Genomic DNA, 18,045 nt, shown 5'->3' on the forward strand with positions numbered 1-18,045 from the left:
TTTGGCATTATTTTTTAACTGTATATGTAATTTAACTTTTAATTGTATTTTTAATGTTTTAAATATTTTTAATATAACATTATACATTTTCCTACATTGACAATTTAATTGTATTAATATACCATATTTAATTGTGTGAGAATTAATTTCAAGAGAATAATTTAAAACTTAATTTTGAATACAAAGATTGTAAAAATAATGTAACTTCTTACATGATTAGCAACATGGAGGTGCAACTGGTTGGGGCATTGGCCTCACAGTTCAGAGTTCTGGGGTCCAAATCCCTGCCCTGCCTATGTGAAGCTTGCACGTTCTCCCAGTGCCTGCGTGGGTTTTCTCCGGGCACTCCTGTTTCCTCCCACATCCCTAAAAAAACTGTTAATTATTGGAGATTCTAAATTGCCCTTAATTGTTATTGTGAGTGTGACTGGTTGTTTGTATCTATGTGCCCTGCGATTGGCTGTCGACCAGTTCCGGGTGTGCCCCGCCCCCTGCCGGATAACACCGAGATTACGCTCCAGCACTTCCGTGACCCTTATGAGGTTAAGCGGCTAAGAAAATGGATGGATTATATAATGTGTAATATGTGAATTATTTTTCCATTTCTTCTCACTAACTTCTTGATTTTTATTTGAAAATTACACGCGCACAGGCACAGTGTGTCAAAACTAAGCACTAGGACCCCGCGGGCTCCTCAGTGCACATGGCTCAACGTCGTCCGCCCGCTGTGTTTGCGGTCTGCCGGCGAGTCGTCCGCTCCTCTCCTCTTCTCTCCTCTCGTCTTCTCTCCTCTCGTCTTTCATTCTCCGTTCCAGCTGTCATGTCTTCAGCGCTCAGGCAACACTCCCCAAGGGATACGCGAAGCTAGCACATGTTTCCCCTAGCTTCAGACTTGTGCGTGGCGGAGTCGGGAAAACTTTCCCCCTCCGCTTCTCGTTGACAGCTTCGCGTTTTTTTGGGGGGAGGCTGCCTGGTTAAAGAAGCCTTTAACCTTCCCGCTTTCTACTTTTTTTTTTTTTTTTTTTTACCTTGGGACGCTTCCCCAATCTCGCTTTGTGTGTGTTTGTGTGTGGGCTCGAGTCACAAGTGGAGGGTTCCCATCCGTTTTTCACCATGAGAATCTGGCGGCGGAGGAGGAACTCTGGCTTGCTCGTCTTCGCTGTCATATGGTGCCTGACCCCGGCTATCGCGAACACTGACACCGCGATTTACAATACGCTGGAGGGTAAGTGAAAGCCGCACACCCGTCAGAGCCATTCATCCATTTTGTGCAAACATTTAACGTTTTTTGATTGTTTATTTTATTGATTGTATATTTGTTGTGAATTTGTTTCACGTCGAAGTAAGGTTTATGTGTGATGTTGTTCAGTGAACTATGAATTATCAACGCCAACTTCCCACCTATCTATCTATCTATCTCTATCTATCTATCTATCTATCTATCTATCTATCTATCTATCTATCTATCTATCTATCTATCTATCTATCTATCTATCTATCTATCTATCTATCTATCTCAGGAATCTCTCAAAGCAAACCAAAAAACAAAACTGTTCTCAAAAGTATTGAAATTAGGATGACCTTGTCTCTATTAATTCAAAAATGTGCTCAAGTGTGAAATCTGGGCCTGTTTAGTTGAATTCCAAAGCTGGAATTGGAAAATGGATATCTTAATCAACAGCACTGCTATCTAGTACAGCCATATTTGATTGTTGTGCCTGCCACGATATGTCGTCGCATCTGACCAAAGGTAGGTGTTACCTATTTAGAAAATAAATCTTTTTTTTTTGACCAATTAAGTGCAATTGGATAACAGTTGTTGGGAATAACATTTATAACTTTATGCCTTTACACAAACATTAATGCTCAGTTTTGACAAGCAATACAGTACTGTACAGTATGTGTGTGTGTGTGTGTGTGTGTGTGTGTGTGTGTGTGTGTGTGTGTGTGTGTGTGTATATATACTGTTGCAGTTTGCAGGTTTGTGTAATGCATCATTTTCAGAGCTATTTCTAATATTTTGGGCGCCTTTTGGTTGCCTTTTTTGTTTCTGAACCGTATTCATCATTTAAATGCATCGTACTACATTCCAAGCGGATCAAGAACGCTATCCAGATGTTTAACGCTCACATCATCATCTCAGCAGAGTCGTTAAAACTTTCACTCACAGGAGGAGTCGATCCGACTATGAATGCGGTGTGTAGTAAAAATAGTGCGAACCATGAAGTAGGGCAGCGGGAGGATTCTTTGATATCAGCGGGGTAGCAATTCCGCCGCCTGCATGGATTGTTTGTCGTGGCTTTTTTCCAATTTCCACCTCAGCCACAACATTAGGTACTAATGAGATCCAACAAGATCGCAACTTTTTGACCTTGTTTGACGGTATAGCTAAACCTAAAAAAAAAAAAAAAAAGTGTTTACAAGCCAACACGGGAACTCAGTGGTCTGTGTCCATGTAGATGCCAGACGAGCGAGTCAGATTTGCGATGAGAGCCAACGTTGGGCTGTTGCCACGCGCTGACTGATTTGTGTCCAAATCCAGGCAGATCGCAGTTTAGTAGTTCAGTAGCCCAAACATGGCCAAACGCCTGAAATGTAGTCAAGAGAATATCAGAATGTGCAGCGAATTGGGAAATCCACCTGGACCGAGTTGAGAAACCCAAGTTAGCGATGAGAACATCCATTTTGTATCTGCTTGTCCTCAATAAGGTCGCGGGTGTGATGGAGCGTTTGCAAATCGACTTTGGACCAGATGTGGGCAACACCCTGGACTGTTCGCATTGTTTTTAGATGAACAACCAAAGGAGAATTTAGAGTCCTCAGCAAACCAACCACGTATAGTTTTGGACTGTGAGAGGGAGCTGAAGAAATGGCAGAACCGCTAATCACTTACCGTAATTTCCGTCCTACAAGTCGCGACTGTTTTTCACACGCTTTCAACCCTGCGGTTTATGCGGTGATGAGGCTAATTTGTGCATTTTTTTCTAACGGCCGCAAGGGGGCACTGAAGGGAAAAGGTAAGTATGAGACCGGTGGGATATATGTGCCGAGGAAGTGACTTTTACCGACCCTGTTTGTGCTGCGCTAGCGTTAGCCCTGTGCTAGCGTGTTGCTGCTGTGTTACTGGCGTGTCTCAGTGATATTTACCAGTAAGTTTTTTTTTTTTTTTTTTTTTTAACCGGCCCTGTTAGCGCTAGCGTGGTGCTAGCGTTAAACTCTTTCTGTACCGGCTTTGTAAATATCTCGTTTTTCAATGTGGGCACTTGCGGCTTTTAGACAGGTGCACCGTATGTATGTACCAAATGGTATTTCCTTTACAAATGTACTCGGTGAGGCTTGAAACCACGTCCCCTCTGTAGGCCGGGAATTACGGTAATCACTCTGAAACTCCTCCCCTGAAAACAGCACCTTGGAAAATAAATCTGAAACATGTGAAATCAATTAAGCCAGATTTGCACAGTTAGAGAATTGTAACAGGATGCCAATGACATGATTTTTTTTGTCAAAAATACTCCAAACATCAAGAATTAGATGCAAAAGCGTCACTGCTGTCTGTCCCCTCGACTCCAGGGCTCGTGCCGAGTGTGGCTCATTACTACCCGTTGAGCCCCGAGTTGAAAAAAGCCAGAACAAACTGGGATTGTCCACACAAGACCTCAAATAGAGCTAAAAAAAAAAATAAAAACAGATTTTCATTTGTGGGGGAAGCACTTCATTACCAAGCTGCCATATTATGCTTTCTATTAGTGTTGGATCACCAGACACAATAGAGTTAAAACGTTTTGGGTCACGAGAGATCGGCAATTGTTTACATTGGCTTGATATACAAGGATGGTAAATGAACCATCAATTAATTAAAGTTGGGTTATTTGCAATTGATAGAAGACTAAGTATGTCGTCTATTACGATGGCAAACTAGATGAGATAACATTTAAAACATGGGAAAGAAAAGCATCACATTTTAGTCTGCATCGAGATGAAACTATCATTCGAGTCACTGTGTTGGCATCAATTGAACCGTCCAGAACCATATCGACACTGCCCCTCGGCCTCGGTATCAAGCACAAATGCATCACTTTTGTTTACAGTCAGGGCTCGTGGAGGTCTGCGCTCTACTGCGTGACTTTCAAGTTGGGTCTACTCGTTACAACAGTGCTGAAACAACAAAATCTAAGAATTACCTAGAACTTATGCAGTAATGTATCGTCCATGAAACTGTCCATTGTGATTAAATCAAGATAAGAAAAAAAACGTGCTGTGTTTGTGGAATTAAAAAGACTCATGCAACATCGACTACTAGACTGTTGAACTCATTAAAAAGGGAGATAAAAAAACATTTTGGTTTAAATCAAGGTTTATCAGCCCACAGAGTCTGGCACCGATGATAAAACAGCACAGAAAGTGGAAATAATTTCACAAGCTGTATTTTTAAAGTCTGATAAATGTCTCTCCTTGTACCTATCAAGCACTTGTCCGGGGGGCTGAGGGTGCGGTGCTCTGATCTCATTTTTGAGTCGGGGAAGCTCAATAAATAATTAGCGAGACGACCAAATGACCTGGATTAGATTTGTGGATCTGGTCTGGTCCCGGCTGCCGCGTCAGACAGCATTCATTAGAAAGATTAGCGCGTCTGTGCTGGCCAAACAAACCAAAGGCGACGAGAGCGAGACATCCCTGTCCTTTTCTCCCGTTGCCCCTGTGGGGGCGCAGCTCACCTTTCAGCGGTGTGCGCCCCCCTTCAATCCCCCCCACACCGGGATGTAAGTCACACATCCCCCTGATGAATGGCTGCCATCCGGGTTAAAACAAGCGACGTCTGCTGAAGTCATTTAGGAAATGACCTCACCGTGGCTTGTCTTTTCAAAGCCTGTCTCTTGACATTTTGAGGATGGGCTGGCATTGATTTGTCTTCCTCTGCGAGGCACCGTTGGTCATCGCGCCCATCGCCGCGATTCAGCGTCTTCCTCTCTGGCCCCGGGAAGCTACGCCACTGCTACGCTGACGTCACCAGACGTCTGCCCGGGTATACGATACGTGCTGATCCATCTGGAAGGATGCTTTGCACATGTCATGAGTACAAACGCATCTGGAAGACAGACAGTAGTACACCCTGCCCCCTGGAGTGTTTGATTGATGGCTGTGTGGTTACACTTTCTCGATCTGCTTCAAACAGGTGCTAGAAATAGTTCCCAATCTCCATTAAGTATGTAATTACCTCCACCCAAGGGGATACGCTTTTAGTTTGTATCTTGGCAGGATTACGCAAAAACTACTTAACAGGCAATGTCTGAGAAAAGGACAGTTTCAGTTTACAGATACATGTAAGTGCTTGTGTAATGTTTTATAAAATAGCCAGGTATGAATTGCACAAGACAAGACAGTTTAAGGCCAGAATGAAGAAAAATGGAAACTTCGGAAACAATGTTTTGATTAGTTGTTGATCAGTTCAGTAGTTAGTTTGCAAGTCACTCGTTCAATCCAGTAAGACTGTAAATCAGTTAGTTGTCGACTGGGGTCACATGGGCACAGGATTGATTGATTTTAGTTTGTTTGTAGCAGCAGACCGGTGCCACAAGAGCGAAAGACCAGTGTTGATGCCCCGTTAACGGTTATGGTAAACCTCAATTTCTGTGCGAACTTCAGTTCATCGTTCCAAAAATGAACTGCTTCAGTTCGTCGATCATAATTCAAGATCTAAAACTAAGTTTGCGGTTCCAAACATGAACTAGTTCGTTTTTGGCACTCTTGGATGAAAATGATCAAGAGGAAAAGAGGCCAGAATAGGCGGATTCTTGTTCACGTTCACCAAGCTCGAACGAACTAAGTTCAGTTCACGTTCTCCCAAAATATAAACTAATTCATTAACTTTCATGCATGGAACTTGTTCTGGTAGCACACTGATCAGTTAGTAAGTTTGCTCGTCAGTTAGCAGTATTATTGGAAAAAATATATTATACGGATATTTTTGACACTTTGGACAGTGTTATCCGTCTGTTTTTTAGTTGGGTTTTGTTTGTGATTTGTAGGATTTTCACAAAAAGTACACAACATATTTTGGAGAAACATTTTGTATCTTGCAAAATTGGCAAAGGGCCATTGTTAATCTCCATTGATCGTTAGTTTGGTATTTAATTAAATTGCGAATTAGTTGGTAGGTCATTTTGTCTGTTAGCAGAATTACACATAAAAAGTACAAGACAGATTTTTAGGATACTTTTGTTCGTGGTGTCACGTGGGTTAACGGCCAATGTTTTAGTTGCTGTTCATCAGTTAGTTTTTTTAGTTTGCAAGTCAGAATTACAGTATATAAAAACCACACAAGGGTTTTGAGGAAATCTAGGCAGCTGTGTTGAGCTCGTTAGTTGGCAGAGTTATGATAAAACTACTGAACAGATTTTTCAACTTTTGGTCATTGGTGTCATGCGGGCCAAGGAGAAATGCTTTCATTTGTACTGGATGATTGAGTTATCCTGTGGCTAAGGAGGAAAACAGAAACTCGCTCTGCGTGGCGCTTGTCACCGACTTTGTGATCCCCATTAGCGCCACTAACAGGACTGGAGTGGAACAGTCGCCCCACATGTCAGGATTTTTCCTGTAAAACTGAAATGTTTGGCTTTGGAGAAGGTCTGCAGGGGAAATCAAAAGATAGATATAATATTTATCCTCACTATTAGTACTCGGGTAGTTAGGAACCCAGCTTGTAATGCTAGGACCGTCACTTACAGGACTGGAGTACTACAATAATGAGTGTAAATTACATGTTTTCACATTCCACCTGCACTCTTTATTTTTACATTTCTGATTGTTTTTTTCCCCCAGTGAAGCTCAGACAGTCTAAGTACAAGTCTGTTGTCTGTTGACATTTGGATCACAAGACAGCAGAAACCTTCAGTTATTCGTAAAAATCTGTCCCTGCTCCCAGCAGGCATTCCGAATCATCTGCAAAATGGAATGTTTTGTCGCTTTGGTGATTATCCAGCATTACCGTCCCATTTTTATTACTCCATTCTTCGTTCAATCGATTCATTAGTGAGTTTGCGCGAGTCGAAAAAACACAAACAAAAAGTCCCAGATGTCAGATTTGTAAGCAGTGCATACTTGCAGTTGTCACTCTTAAATGCGCAATGGGATGAAAGGGAATAAAGGTTCCATTGTTTGAAGCATTTTGTGACATTTTTGTCCTTTTGTTGACATTGCGTGTGTGTTTTACTAAATAGAAAGAGATGTAAATGTGTATAGACATTTGCATTTTTAGAAATATGCAGTAAATTCACTCCTTGAATGCTTTTTAGAACAAGTAAAAGGAGAAGAAAAAAAAACATGACTTTGGGAGGTTGTCAACTCCTTATCACTGACTGGGAGGTGACCCAACATATGTAATAAATTCCCGCTAATCCCTAAATCCCCCCCCCCCCCCCCCCCACACACACACATTAAATTCCCATCCGGCCAAATTCTGTGTGAGACAAGACTGGAATTGACTCCTTGATCGGTCGCTCCCTCAGGAGGATTCTTGATAAAACCCCCCACAGCGCTCGGGTCTTCCTTAAAGGTTATACCTTTTTGCGACGGTTCAGGGAAGGGATGGTGGGGCCGGGTCCCACAGAGGCGGTGGATTAGCACCTTCTCGGTTTATCCACTAATTCCACTGATGTGTTGTCGCTTGGGAAATAAAATAGGAGGGCGATGACAGATGAGAAGTCAGCAAAGGGAAAATACTGACACACGTCAATGTTTTTCCTTGGTGGAGGTACTGAAGCTTTTTCTTATGAAACAAAGCACTTTGCTGCAAACACAACTTGATTGGATTTGAAGGTTTGATTTGAAGATTTGTAGTGGAAAATTTGGGTGGGTTTTCTACAAAAGTGTCATTTGAAGATGCTGACATTGCGTGACTTTTTTCTTTTTCTCTTGTTTGTACTCGTTAGGCAGTTTTATACTCAGGAATCAGTGAGTGGAAGTACTCAGAAAGCTCCATGATTGTCTTTTGTTTATTATTGACTGAAAATGGAACAAAAGCAACTCTCGAGAACCCTTTTAGTAAAATATTTAAGTGGTGATTAGCCCTCGCCTAACATTATTATTTTTTTAAATTAAATGTTCTATTTGTTCCGAATGACTAATAGTGACTCTCTTTTTAAATAAACTTTTATCAATTCGTGGGTTTGTTTTGTTTACTTGGAAAATTGAATGTCAGAACTACTTGTGTGCTTTGATGTTTTGTAACATGAATTATATTATTATTGTTAATTGCATGACTCAGGGGCACAAGCATGTCGCACTGTAATTCAATGAATCGATCCGGAATGAGAAGTTTAATTCACAAGTTTTTGCGTGACTATGCCTTTTTGGAAGTCCTTCTTTTTGATTAAACTTCAAACCGCAGAATTTATGTGAGTCACGCCGATGCATTTCCAAACCAACACATCAAATCTAGTTTTAATGTAGGAGCACTTGTTTTATGGATTAACGCACCCTCACTTCCAGCGTTTGAAGTCGTTAGAAATGCAGTTACGGGCTTGCCTTCAAAGAGGACGACAGACTTTATTTACAGACTCTATCCTGGCTAAAAATGAATACATGACCGCTGGGGACGAGGTGCATGGTAAACATTGTAAATGTTGAGGCAGGAGTGTGCCACTGAACTCTTCTTGCACACCCCCATCATCACCCCTGTTGCATGATGTTACAGTCCCGGGCGGACTTCTATCCTATCTGATGATGTATTTGCAAGGGCAATTTCCATCTTGTGTGATGTTTCTTGAATGTTGAGGTCTTTCATACAGTAAACGGTGTTAGCATCTATTGTGGATGTAGCTGTGCTACAGTTGCCGATTTCTGTTAGGATACAGCGCATCTCCTCCCAAAGCACTTTGTCGCTCATCTCAACTAGCGCAATTCGTGATGGCTCCAGGTTTCCAATGTACACTTGTAAGCCTCTTCATAATGTTCACCTGCATCACCTGATGAATTTCAATACAAGAGTTAGATAATGATGCTCGGTTTTGATTGAAATTCATTTAATAATACACCGGAGCTTCTCGGGTCCAACGTGATCTGTGATAAAAGCTTGGTCAAGCTCCCAAAATGTCTGAATTTCATTCATCCAGTTTCTATACAGTGGTACCTTCCTGTAAAGTTGTGTTGTAACATACTATATTTGTTGTGTTACACTTTCTCAAGTCAACATACCTCTTACTATTACTTGATTGTCAATGTTAAGAATAAAAACTTCATTTACTCTATTACATTGAGCAACATTTTGTTCGTTAGTTTAGGTTTTATGTGCGGTATCTGTACCAGGTTTTCTTTTTCACCAATCCAATGGAATCAAACAGAGGCAGGGAGTCGTATTGCTGCACACAAAGCCTCCATGGCCCCGCCCCTCGTAATTGCAAAGTTTTTAAAGTGGCTCATTTTTTTACGTGAAGCACCCCTGGCCTCATATTCAATCTATATTTACCTTACATCCCACAAAAAACAACACCTGTGTCATGTTTGACTGCCCTAAAAATGTCCACATTTCAGCCTGCAAGAACTTCATTCCCAACTCATGCTGTTTTGCAAATGCATACAAAAAAAGTTTTGGGAAGCCTGTTTTTTTACTTTAGTGATTTTATTTTAAAGTAGCAATACACTTACTTGAGAACAATTTCTGACCACCCTACCCACCTCTACTTTCCTGTCCAGGTAATTGATTTTTCCAAAGAGTTTTGAGGCATTATGTTTTGTCTCTCCATATCTTTCAACACCCTCTTTATTTAAAATTCATCGCTCATTTCGAACCCTTGTGTTGTCACTGTGACTTTAACAGGAAGTGCCTCTGCCAAGGTCGAGCAGCCAGCTCAAGAAGAACGCTACGGGACCACCGTACCACTGTTGCTTACTGGCCGACACAGCAGACCCCTCAGCCAACATGAACCGGGGGTACGTACTTGCAAGCCAACAAACCCAATAATAATATCTAGAACAACACTTGGTGGACCTCCATTTTGGCCAGTCAGCAGGGGCTTGTTCAGTCATTTTGGCCCCAAGGTAGTTCAGAATCCCTGTTTATCTAATAACATGACAAAAACAAAATTAAAGTACAGAATACCATTCTCTCCTCCTGGAATGATGATGATTACATATATTAATCTGTACACCTCGCTTTTTGTATGATCCTGCAAACAAAAAAAATAAATTAAAACAAAGATGACAACATTTTCCTTTTCAATCTGTTGCCTCTGTGAAAAATATACTGGAACATGCTGTCCATAAATTTTTTTGAATTAGAGCTCAAACCGCAGCATTTGTTTGAGTCACGCTGCCGCCGCCACGAAAAGCAACAATCCAACATGTGTTCTGATGCTTGTTTAATGTGGCAATGCTTTTTTTTTGGATACATGTGCATCTGTTTAGAGCTTTTCCAGATGACAGAAAAGCCGTTAGGAGTCATTGCTCAGTTTTGACAACAAACTTTATTTAAAGATGTAGCACCTCCCACCAAACATGTTTTTTTTTCTTTCTTTTTGTTTGTTTTCAGTTTCTTCCTTATAATTGTTTCCCTCTGCAAATGAGGTTCTGCGTAGGAATACACATAAGCAGAGTGGCTGCGGAGCCTTAGAAAGTCTGGGCTTAATTGTTTTTCCCCCCCAGATGAAAATGTCTTGATAAAAACTACATGTAATCATTCAGTCCAGTTGAAATTAATTTCAAATGGAGATGTGATAAGGCAAATTCTTTATTCCTCTGCAGGCTATAGAAAAATATTGTTTTATATACTGTATATGATGATCCTTATTTGTATTGTTCGGCCCCTGACAAGGTCTCACCTCGCCCTTTCTAGTGTCATTCTAGTTGGATATGAGTTTGTTTTTTTTTTTTCCCTGCAGGCATCATCAGTGTTGCAACCCACATTGTGTCATGTCTTCGCTGAGTCGTGACCGTAATTGACAAATGCTTTCCATATGCCCTGTCAAGCAAACCTCTCTTCACTTGAATGCTTGCAGATCTTTGGAAAACAAAAAGAAGCTATCAAACACGTCTTAAATAAAGTTAGAAGCATGTGTGCGTAGGTTTTGACAACTCCCTAAACATTTTTCCTGGTAGAGGGAACTTCCTGTTCCCGCTCTGTGTTCCTTCCAAAAAGTCGGTCAGTGAAGTGTGGGCACGAGTGTTAATTGCTCAACACTTATCAGCCACTCTGGAAAGATAGAAATTGGAGAATATTGGAGATGTGATTTAAAGCCTGCCGCGGTTGATCAGTCATTTGTTTTTTTTTTTTTTAATTACATCAGATAGGTTGAACCACAGCTGACGGATTATAAGAGGTGAGAAGTTGACTTTTTTTTCACCCAATTAATAAGCTAATGATTGTTTTATCTCAGGAGGTGAGCACTGCTTGGCTGCAACCGCCCTAGATGCTGGCCTAGCCTCAACTATAAATGAACATCATAAACTACATTCCGTGTCTGTCGTGCCAAATCCTCGTAGTGCCAAAATCACTATTATTTCTCGAGTTACCGAAGCACCATCATCACACTGTCACAACTCAGCAGTAATGCCAGAATTTGTGATATGCCGCCGCTGGAGTAAACAGAGCCACAAATGCCACAAATTCAGTTTATTGGGCTCCTAACGTGCGTGACTCACGAGACCGCAACCCTGAAAGGGGAGCTACACGAAACCCTAATTTGTTTTTGCAAGAATACGTTATATGTGCCCCCTGTGATTGATATTGTAGGCATGAAATGAGAATTAAAGAGATTCACTAATTTTTATCCCATCTCAGGGGGGCGCCACGTTGGGAAATATCGCCCTCTGCTGTCGACGGAAATTAACGTGATGTCCCTTGCGCTTCCATTGCAAAAGTCACGTGGCCCAAACCAGAAACCAGATAGCAAACTGTCTATGCTGTGATAACTAACAGAACTACACGTTGACGACATGATGGTTCGAACCCATTTTGTTTAAACCATTACTTATTAATTAACATCACGCCTACACGGATTGTGATCGAGAGTGAGGTGGGGTTTGTCCAAATTGAGGTGTACAGTTGGGGTACATCCTGTACTGGTTTCCATCCAATTACAGTTTAGGGACATATCTCATCATCAAATGTTTCATCAATTCAAATTAATGACCAACTCCATACATTCATCTATTTTCAATTTGTTTCCTACTACTTTTGTCCAACCTTGTGGGAAGTGGATGATGTGGAAGCAGTCTTTGTCTTTCTCCATCTCCATTGCGTCTCTTCGCATCCTGCTTTTCTTTGCGTGTGCTTATGTCAAGGAGAGGTGAAGTCGGACACGTGCACAGTTAGACTGGCAGGGTGGGTGAGATCGGGTGGCCACCTTCACTGCTGTTATCACCCGTTTCTTTTTTTTTTTTTCTCATTCCAGAGTTATCCGGCGTCCCTGCGGCTGCTGATCCGAGCTGAAGGTGAACAGCTCGTCCTGCTGCTCGAGAAAAACGAGTGAGTTTTAATGCGATTCATAGTGGTATTCATGGACAGAGGACACATACATCTTTAATCGTATCAAGGTGAATGAGTTACTATCTGTTCAAGAATGGAAGAGAAGTCATATAAGTCTGGACTATGATAGGTGGGGACAAAATAATATACCCCCACGTGGTTTTGCCCTTTTCGAAGTTCTCGTTCTCGGAAGGGCCAAAAAAGAGATGAAAGGCGATAAAGGCGGCGGCGGCGGAGGAGAAACTCTTGAGGACAAGCTTGTTCTCACTCTCCCTCTGCTTTGCCTCTCTCTGTTCTCATCACTCCCCTCCGGACTGCCGAGAATAACAGTGGACTGCGAAGCGAGGGGCGGGGATCATGTGGAGTTCATAAATATGGTGATGCACACATAAACACAGGGGAAGGGAGGACGGGGGGTGGACGCGGCGGAACTGTGAGACAGGAGTGTGTGCAAAGGCTAGGTTTTATGTCAAGGGAGAGTTACAGTCTCTAAAGCATGATGCTATCACTGATTCATGCCTTGTGTCTGCCAGTGATTCTTGTTCAAAGGGAGTGGAGTTATCATATTTTATACTTATCGTGTTTACACTTTTATTTTTGTTCTTTTGCCTATGAAACATTTGTTGTGTCACACATTTGGTCTTGGTCTACCATTTAAAACGAGTTCCAGGTGTCGTAATAAGATGTTTGTGAAATTTTCTCATCAGTGTCCCCCAAGGATTAAGGTTGATGACACATGTTCCACACCCTTGTTGGAGATCCCTGTAAAATGAAAATAAATCTAAAGTTGACACGAAAGAGAAGAGTTGTTAACAACCCTTTAAAATGTTTGGCAGAAAATTAAAGCAGAAGCAGAAGTTAACATAAACTACATCAAACGACAAATGCTTTTGGTTTTCTCACTTTCTGACATGAAAGGATTACCAAAATTATTTCGATTGTCTGAAAGTCAGAATAATGAGAGAAGGATTTTTTTAGTTAATTTTTCACAACATTCTTTAAAGTCAGAATTTTACATAGATGATCATAAACATGCATTTAAACAATGAGCTTTTCAGTGATGAGAATTTTCTGCCGATCTGTGGATTTCCGACCTTTTTCAGACCAAAATGACCATTCTCGAGATAAGCGCAAATCCGTTGAGAAAATTTCAGGGGTGGGGTAGGGTATCGTGCGCCTGCCTCTCAGTGGTGAGCTCCGAGCTGCAAGTTCAGCTTAGTGCTAGCACAAGCACGACTATCATATGCCGTTCTAACTTGCTCGGTAGTGTAAATATTTGCATTTTGCGACATAAACATTAAAACTTGTTTGCGGCAGATTACTCGATTGGACAACAGAGTTATAAGTATAACAATCCAATCGTGTTAGTGGTTAATCGAGTTTCACCATTGCCTTGTACATGCGTTCTCGGTTCTCAGAAATCGCAGTGTAACTTGTTAGTTAGCCAAGTAATGGCGCATGGGACTTAGATAGCGCGAACTGAGCGACGGTGTGTTCAAAGTTTTACGATGGCGAAAGTGTTAGAAAAAAAGGATGAAGATCGAGCGAGGGAAATTGACAAGGATGCTGGAATCAAAAACTGTTTAAGACGGGCATGGCTTGAAAATAGTGTAACCGTGCAGATAGGACTCAAAACGGTATCAACATGTCCAACCGAACACATACAAAAAGTGGACATTCCCGGACAAGTGCTGTGCACTCTGTGTTCCGATAGGAGCAGAAAATATTCAGGAAGAAACTCAACCCCCCACCCCCCCACCCATCGACAGACATTTTCAGTTTTTTTCCAAATTGATCATTCTCATCCCTGGCTTTTCCACGCCACAAAAAAAAAGAGCAATTAGGCGCTCTACAGCTGTCATTTTACATGTTATCACGATGGCTGTCAAGTCGAAAAATGGTCAAACCTTGAGCGGACGCCCTTCGTAACTTATTGCGCTGTTTTCGCAATTGTCTCTGTTACTGTTATCTTTTGAATTTCATACATACCTTTGTCCCTCCCTCAACTCGGACATAAGACAGGCAAAAAAAAAATCCCTTGGCATCCACAACAAAGTCAACAGAGATTGGGAACAACACCCGTGCGTTGGCACTGAAACGGAAGCCATCAAGGTCCACAACATTCCCGGGCACGGTGGCTTTGTGAGGTTGCCTGGCGAGCGCTTGGCTAAATCTGGAAAGCAGCAGCGAGAGATAAGGAAAACCTGGGTGTAGATAGACAAGCAGGCCATGCGTGTGACAGGAAGAGAAAAACAAGTCAACGTGGAGGAACGCGGGAAGCTGCAATTGTTTGCAGAAGAAGAGTCAAACAAACCACTCAGATTTACAATATCTGACTTCTCAACAAACTGAGACATCAGAGGAACAAACCAGTTTATTGTTTTGTTATAAAAAAAACAAAACACACACACACAGACCAGTTTACAGACTGTTTATCTCATTTGGCAATTTCTGAATCAATGTTGTTGCTGCAGAATGGAAATAATACATTTCCGAGCACACACCGGGAGATGCTGGCATCATCGGCTGAGTGTTTTTGTATACGCCGTGCATCTTCTTTCCCTTTGAAAACACACAGAGGATGTTGCTATGGGGGTTCTGTCAGCAATATAATGATGTTGTTGCCATCTTGCCGTCTGTATCAAACGGGCCTTTTCCTCTTTTCTTTCCTGCCGCAGAAGAATGAAAGGAAATGTTGTCAATGGGAAGTTGGGTTTTTCTGCGCAAGAGTACCAACCGAGGTATTGAGCATTGTGTTTAAAGCAAAAAAAAGTGTGTTGGAATAGGGACAAAATAGGATGGAGCGGACGGCTGATTTTAGCTTAATGTTGGGAGCAGATGACCTCCATTGAACCCGTGATCGCTTTTCTCCTGACGGTATTTTTTTAACATTTTGTGAAATCATGCTAAACGTCATGTAAAGTGAAAACCCACTTATCCATGGTTTGCTATTCACAAATTACCCGACAGAGGTGCCTTGACTTATGCCTTTAGTTTGTTCTGTGACCATGCTTTTAACTTAAAGCGTGTATCTCAGATCATATTTCCATATTGTAATGAATGGACATGTCATTAATGTGTTCCAATTGTACATTCTGTTTGTTCTGGTGCTGTATGTGCACCTTAGCTACCAAAGAGTAGTACCATACATTCAGAAACATATAAATAGTTTTACAATGAGTCATAGTCATGAAGCTCTAATAATAGTAATATTAGTTGAAGACGACAAAGAATATATGCCTGTGAGTATTGTGATATTATCTGTGTCGCGCTATTGTTTGTGTTCAAATATCCTTCACACTGAACTTTTGATGCTAAATGTTGGCCCGTCAATCATGTTTTACATGATAGGTTAGAATTAAGATAGCTATTCTCAACGCAGTTTTTTTGCGGTTGTTTTACATTTATACACATGGAAGGTGTTTTTCCTTCTTTTTATGTTTAATTGTGAGTTGGATTGTTGTTTCCCTTTAAGTGGCTTCCAAATGGTTAGGTCCATGCCATTCACCAGCTGCTGGTACTGAAGTAGAAGGAATGCTACGTTCATTTAGAAATAATGTGAGAGAATTATTCTAGAAGTGCCACTTCAATATCTTGGTCATTTTCCAGAAAGCAAAGTTATATTGTCTCAACTATCAAACAGAAATTTTGGGAGATCTAATGGTTCATTCAAGCTGCACACCCGTTTTTCATCGCTAATGCTCTCAAACAGGGGTCAGGAACCTTTTCGCCAGAGAGAGCCATAAAGGCCAAATATTTAAAAATGTTATTTCAACAGAGCCACACAGTACTTTAAAAACTTAGTACAAGTGTATTTGCGCATTTATGTAAGACCAACACTTTTAGAGTACAATAAGTCTCTGAATTAATTTAGATAAGATTGTTACAGTGTTGCTCACCAATGATGACAAAAGTACTTCTTACCATTAATGCGACAGCAAGTGCTGCACAGTTTTGCTGATGGCTTGGGCGTCTGTTACATACATCGTCACGAAGTGAAGCGTTGAGACTTCCAATTCAATTTGATTTGCCATCATGTTGGTCCGATGGTGAACAGTTCGTGCCGACAAAGGCATGTATTTTATACGTTTGATTATCCTGTCTTTATGTAAAGTTGGCAAAATGTTGCTTGGCAACGTCGAGTATGAATGCTTTGGCACACTCCCCATCTGTGAATTTAAACACAAAGCAGAACCCTCCCTACACAGAAAGGCTGTCCATTCTTGTTCAAAACTTCAGTACTCCTCATATTTTTTCCTTTGTCAGAAGCGTTTCCATAATTAGTTGTTCCGACACGATCAGCGTTGGACCCTTTTGCACCTCTCGACATCGACTAACACGCAAAAACTACGGCAACCCCATTCGGCCAAATTGTCTCTAAGTCATTTGCATTGCCTCCCACACCTAACTACGGCAACCCCAATCGAACAAACTTTCTCTGCACGACAGAAATCACATGTACAGTATGTCGTCATGAGGGCTCCGCGAGCCATATGCAATCACCAAAAGAGCCAGGTATGGCTCTCGAACCATAGGTTCCCGACCCTTGCTCTAAAATATCATCAAACCTTGATGCCAAGCTCTAACCACAAAGGCACAAAAGCTTTGCAATTTATCATCTCACACCTGTCCTGCATGTAATTGGGACTCATTTGGATAAATACCATGTGTTTGTCAAAGTACGAGCCTTGGAATTCGCCCAGAACGGGTGCTTCGAATCAAAACAGCAGACTCCCTGGAGTTCCACCTTGGGTCCTTCAGAGTTTTTCTTGCATCCGGGTCCGATAGACATGACCACCCAACTCAGTGTCAACTGATGAAACTTGGTGCCGTGGCCTTGCTCACGCTTCATTCAACTGCTACTACTGAGTGCAATTTTATGAGATTGTCACGTGACAGTGGAACCTCGATTTAACGGACTTCGGATTTAACAGACAGAAATGGAACGGAAAATCCGCCACTCCCATATGTTTGTCGAAAAAAACCTTTTAATTCATTTGATAGCTTTATTATATCTATATACAATCATTTTGTAATATACTGACTGGTTTTAGGCCACGAAAAAGTGCTTCAATTTAAAGGACAATTGGATTTGCCGGATGACCCCCCTCCCCCTTTCCCAGTCCATTAAATCCTTAAAGGGTCATTAAAGGCTCCAAGAAAAAATATTATTCATCGTCAAACGAATCAGAATAAGTTATATCCATATGTTTTGCTGTGGCGAAGACCTCCTCCAAAGTAACAAGACAAGGATAAAAAAAATTAAAAAATCCAGTGATATTTCCCAACGGCTGCCATTGAAGACAGGCTGAGGTCAGAGAGCACCTGTTCTGATTGGGCCGAGCCAATGAAGCTTTATCACAGGACGCATCTGGCCCGGCGACAAACGGAGCGGATGGGAATGGCAGCGTGCAAAAGGACCTCGGCCCGGTGACTGATGACTCACAGCTGATACCGCGGTCGCTGCAGGCCGCGCTAAAAATGGGGAGTCGCTCGGTGGAAGTGGGCCTGCCAGGTGTGTGCAGTTCCTTTGGCGTTATGGAAATAATCTCATTTTCTTGCACGCGTTTTAACCGCAGTACAGT

The 18,045-nt window shown here is 41.7% G+C and overlaps 1 protein-coding gene across 2 annotated transcripts in view; it reads left to right on the top strand.

Moving 5' to 3' along the window:
* Positions 1-544: 544 nt before the first annotated feature.
* The window catches only part of adam12b (ADAM metallopeptidase domain 12b), a 63,422-nt gene continuing 45,921 nt past the window's right edge, over positions 545-18,045 (top strand). Inside the window, exons 1-3 of one of the 2 annotated variants that reach the window (XM_061837287.1) lie at positions 545-1,225; positions 9,815-9,927; positions 12,387-12,460. In XM_061837287.1, the coding sequence (XP_061693271.1) occupies positions 1,114-1,225; positions 9,815-9,927; positions 12,387-12,460 (299 nt within the window). In that variant the 5' untranslated portion in view covers positions 545-1,113. The remainder of the gene's footprint in view (positions 1,226-9,814; positions 9,928-12,386; positions 12,461-18,045) is intronic. The other variant, XM_061837286.1, reaches the window with a different exon arrangement.

The sequence above is a fragment of the Syngnathoides biaculeatus genome, chromosome 12 (genome assembly GCF_019802595.1).
Source record: "Syngnathoides biaculeatus isolate LvHL_M chromosome 12, ASM1980259v1, whole genome shotgun sequence".
Lineage (NCBI taxonomy): Eukaryota > Metazoa > Chordata > Actinopteri > Syngnathiformes > Syngnathidae > Syngnathoides > Syngnathoides biaculeatus.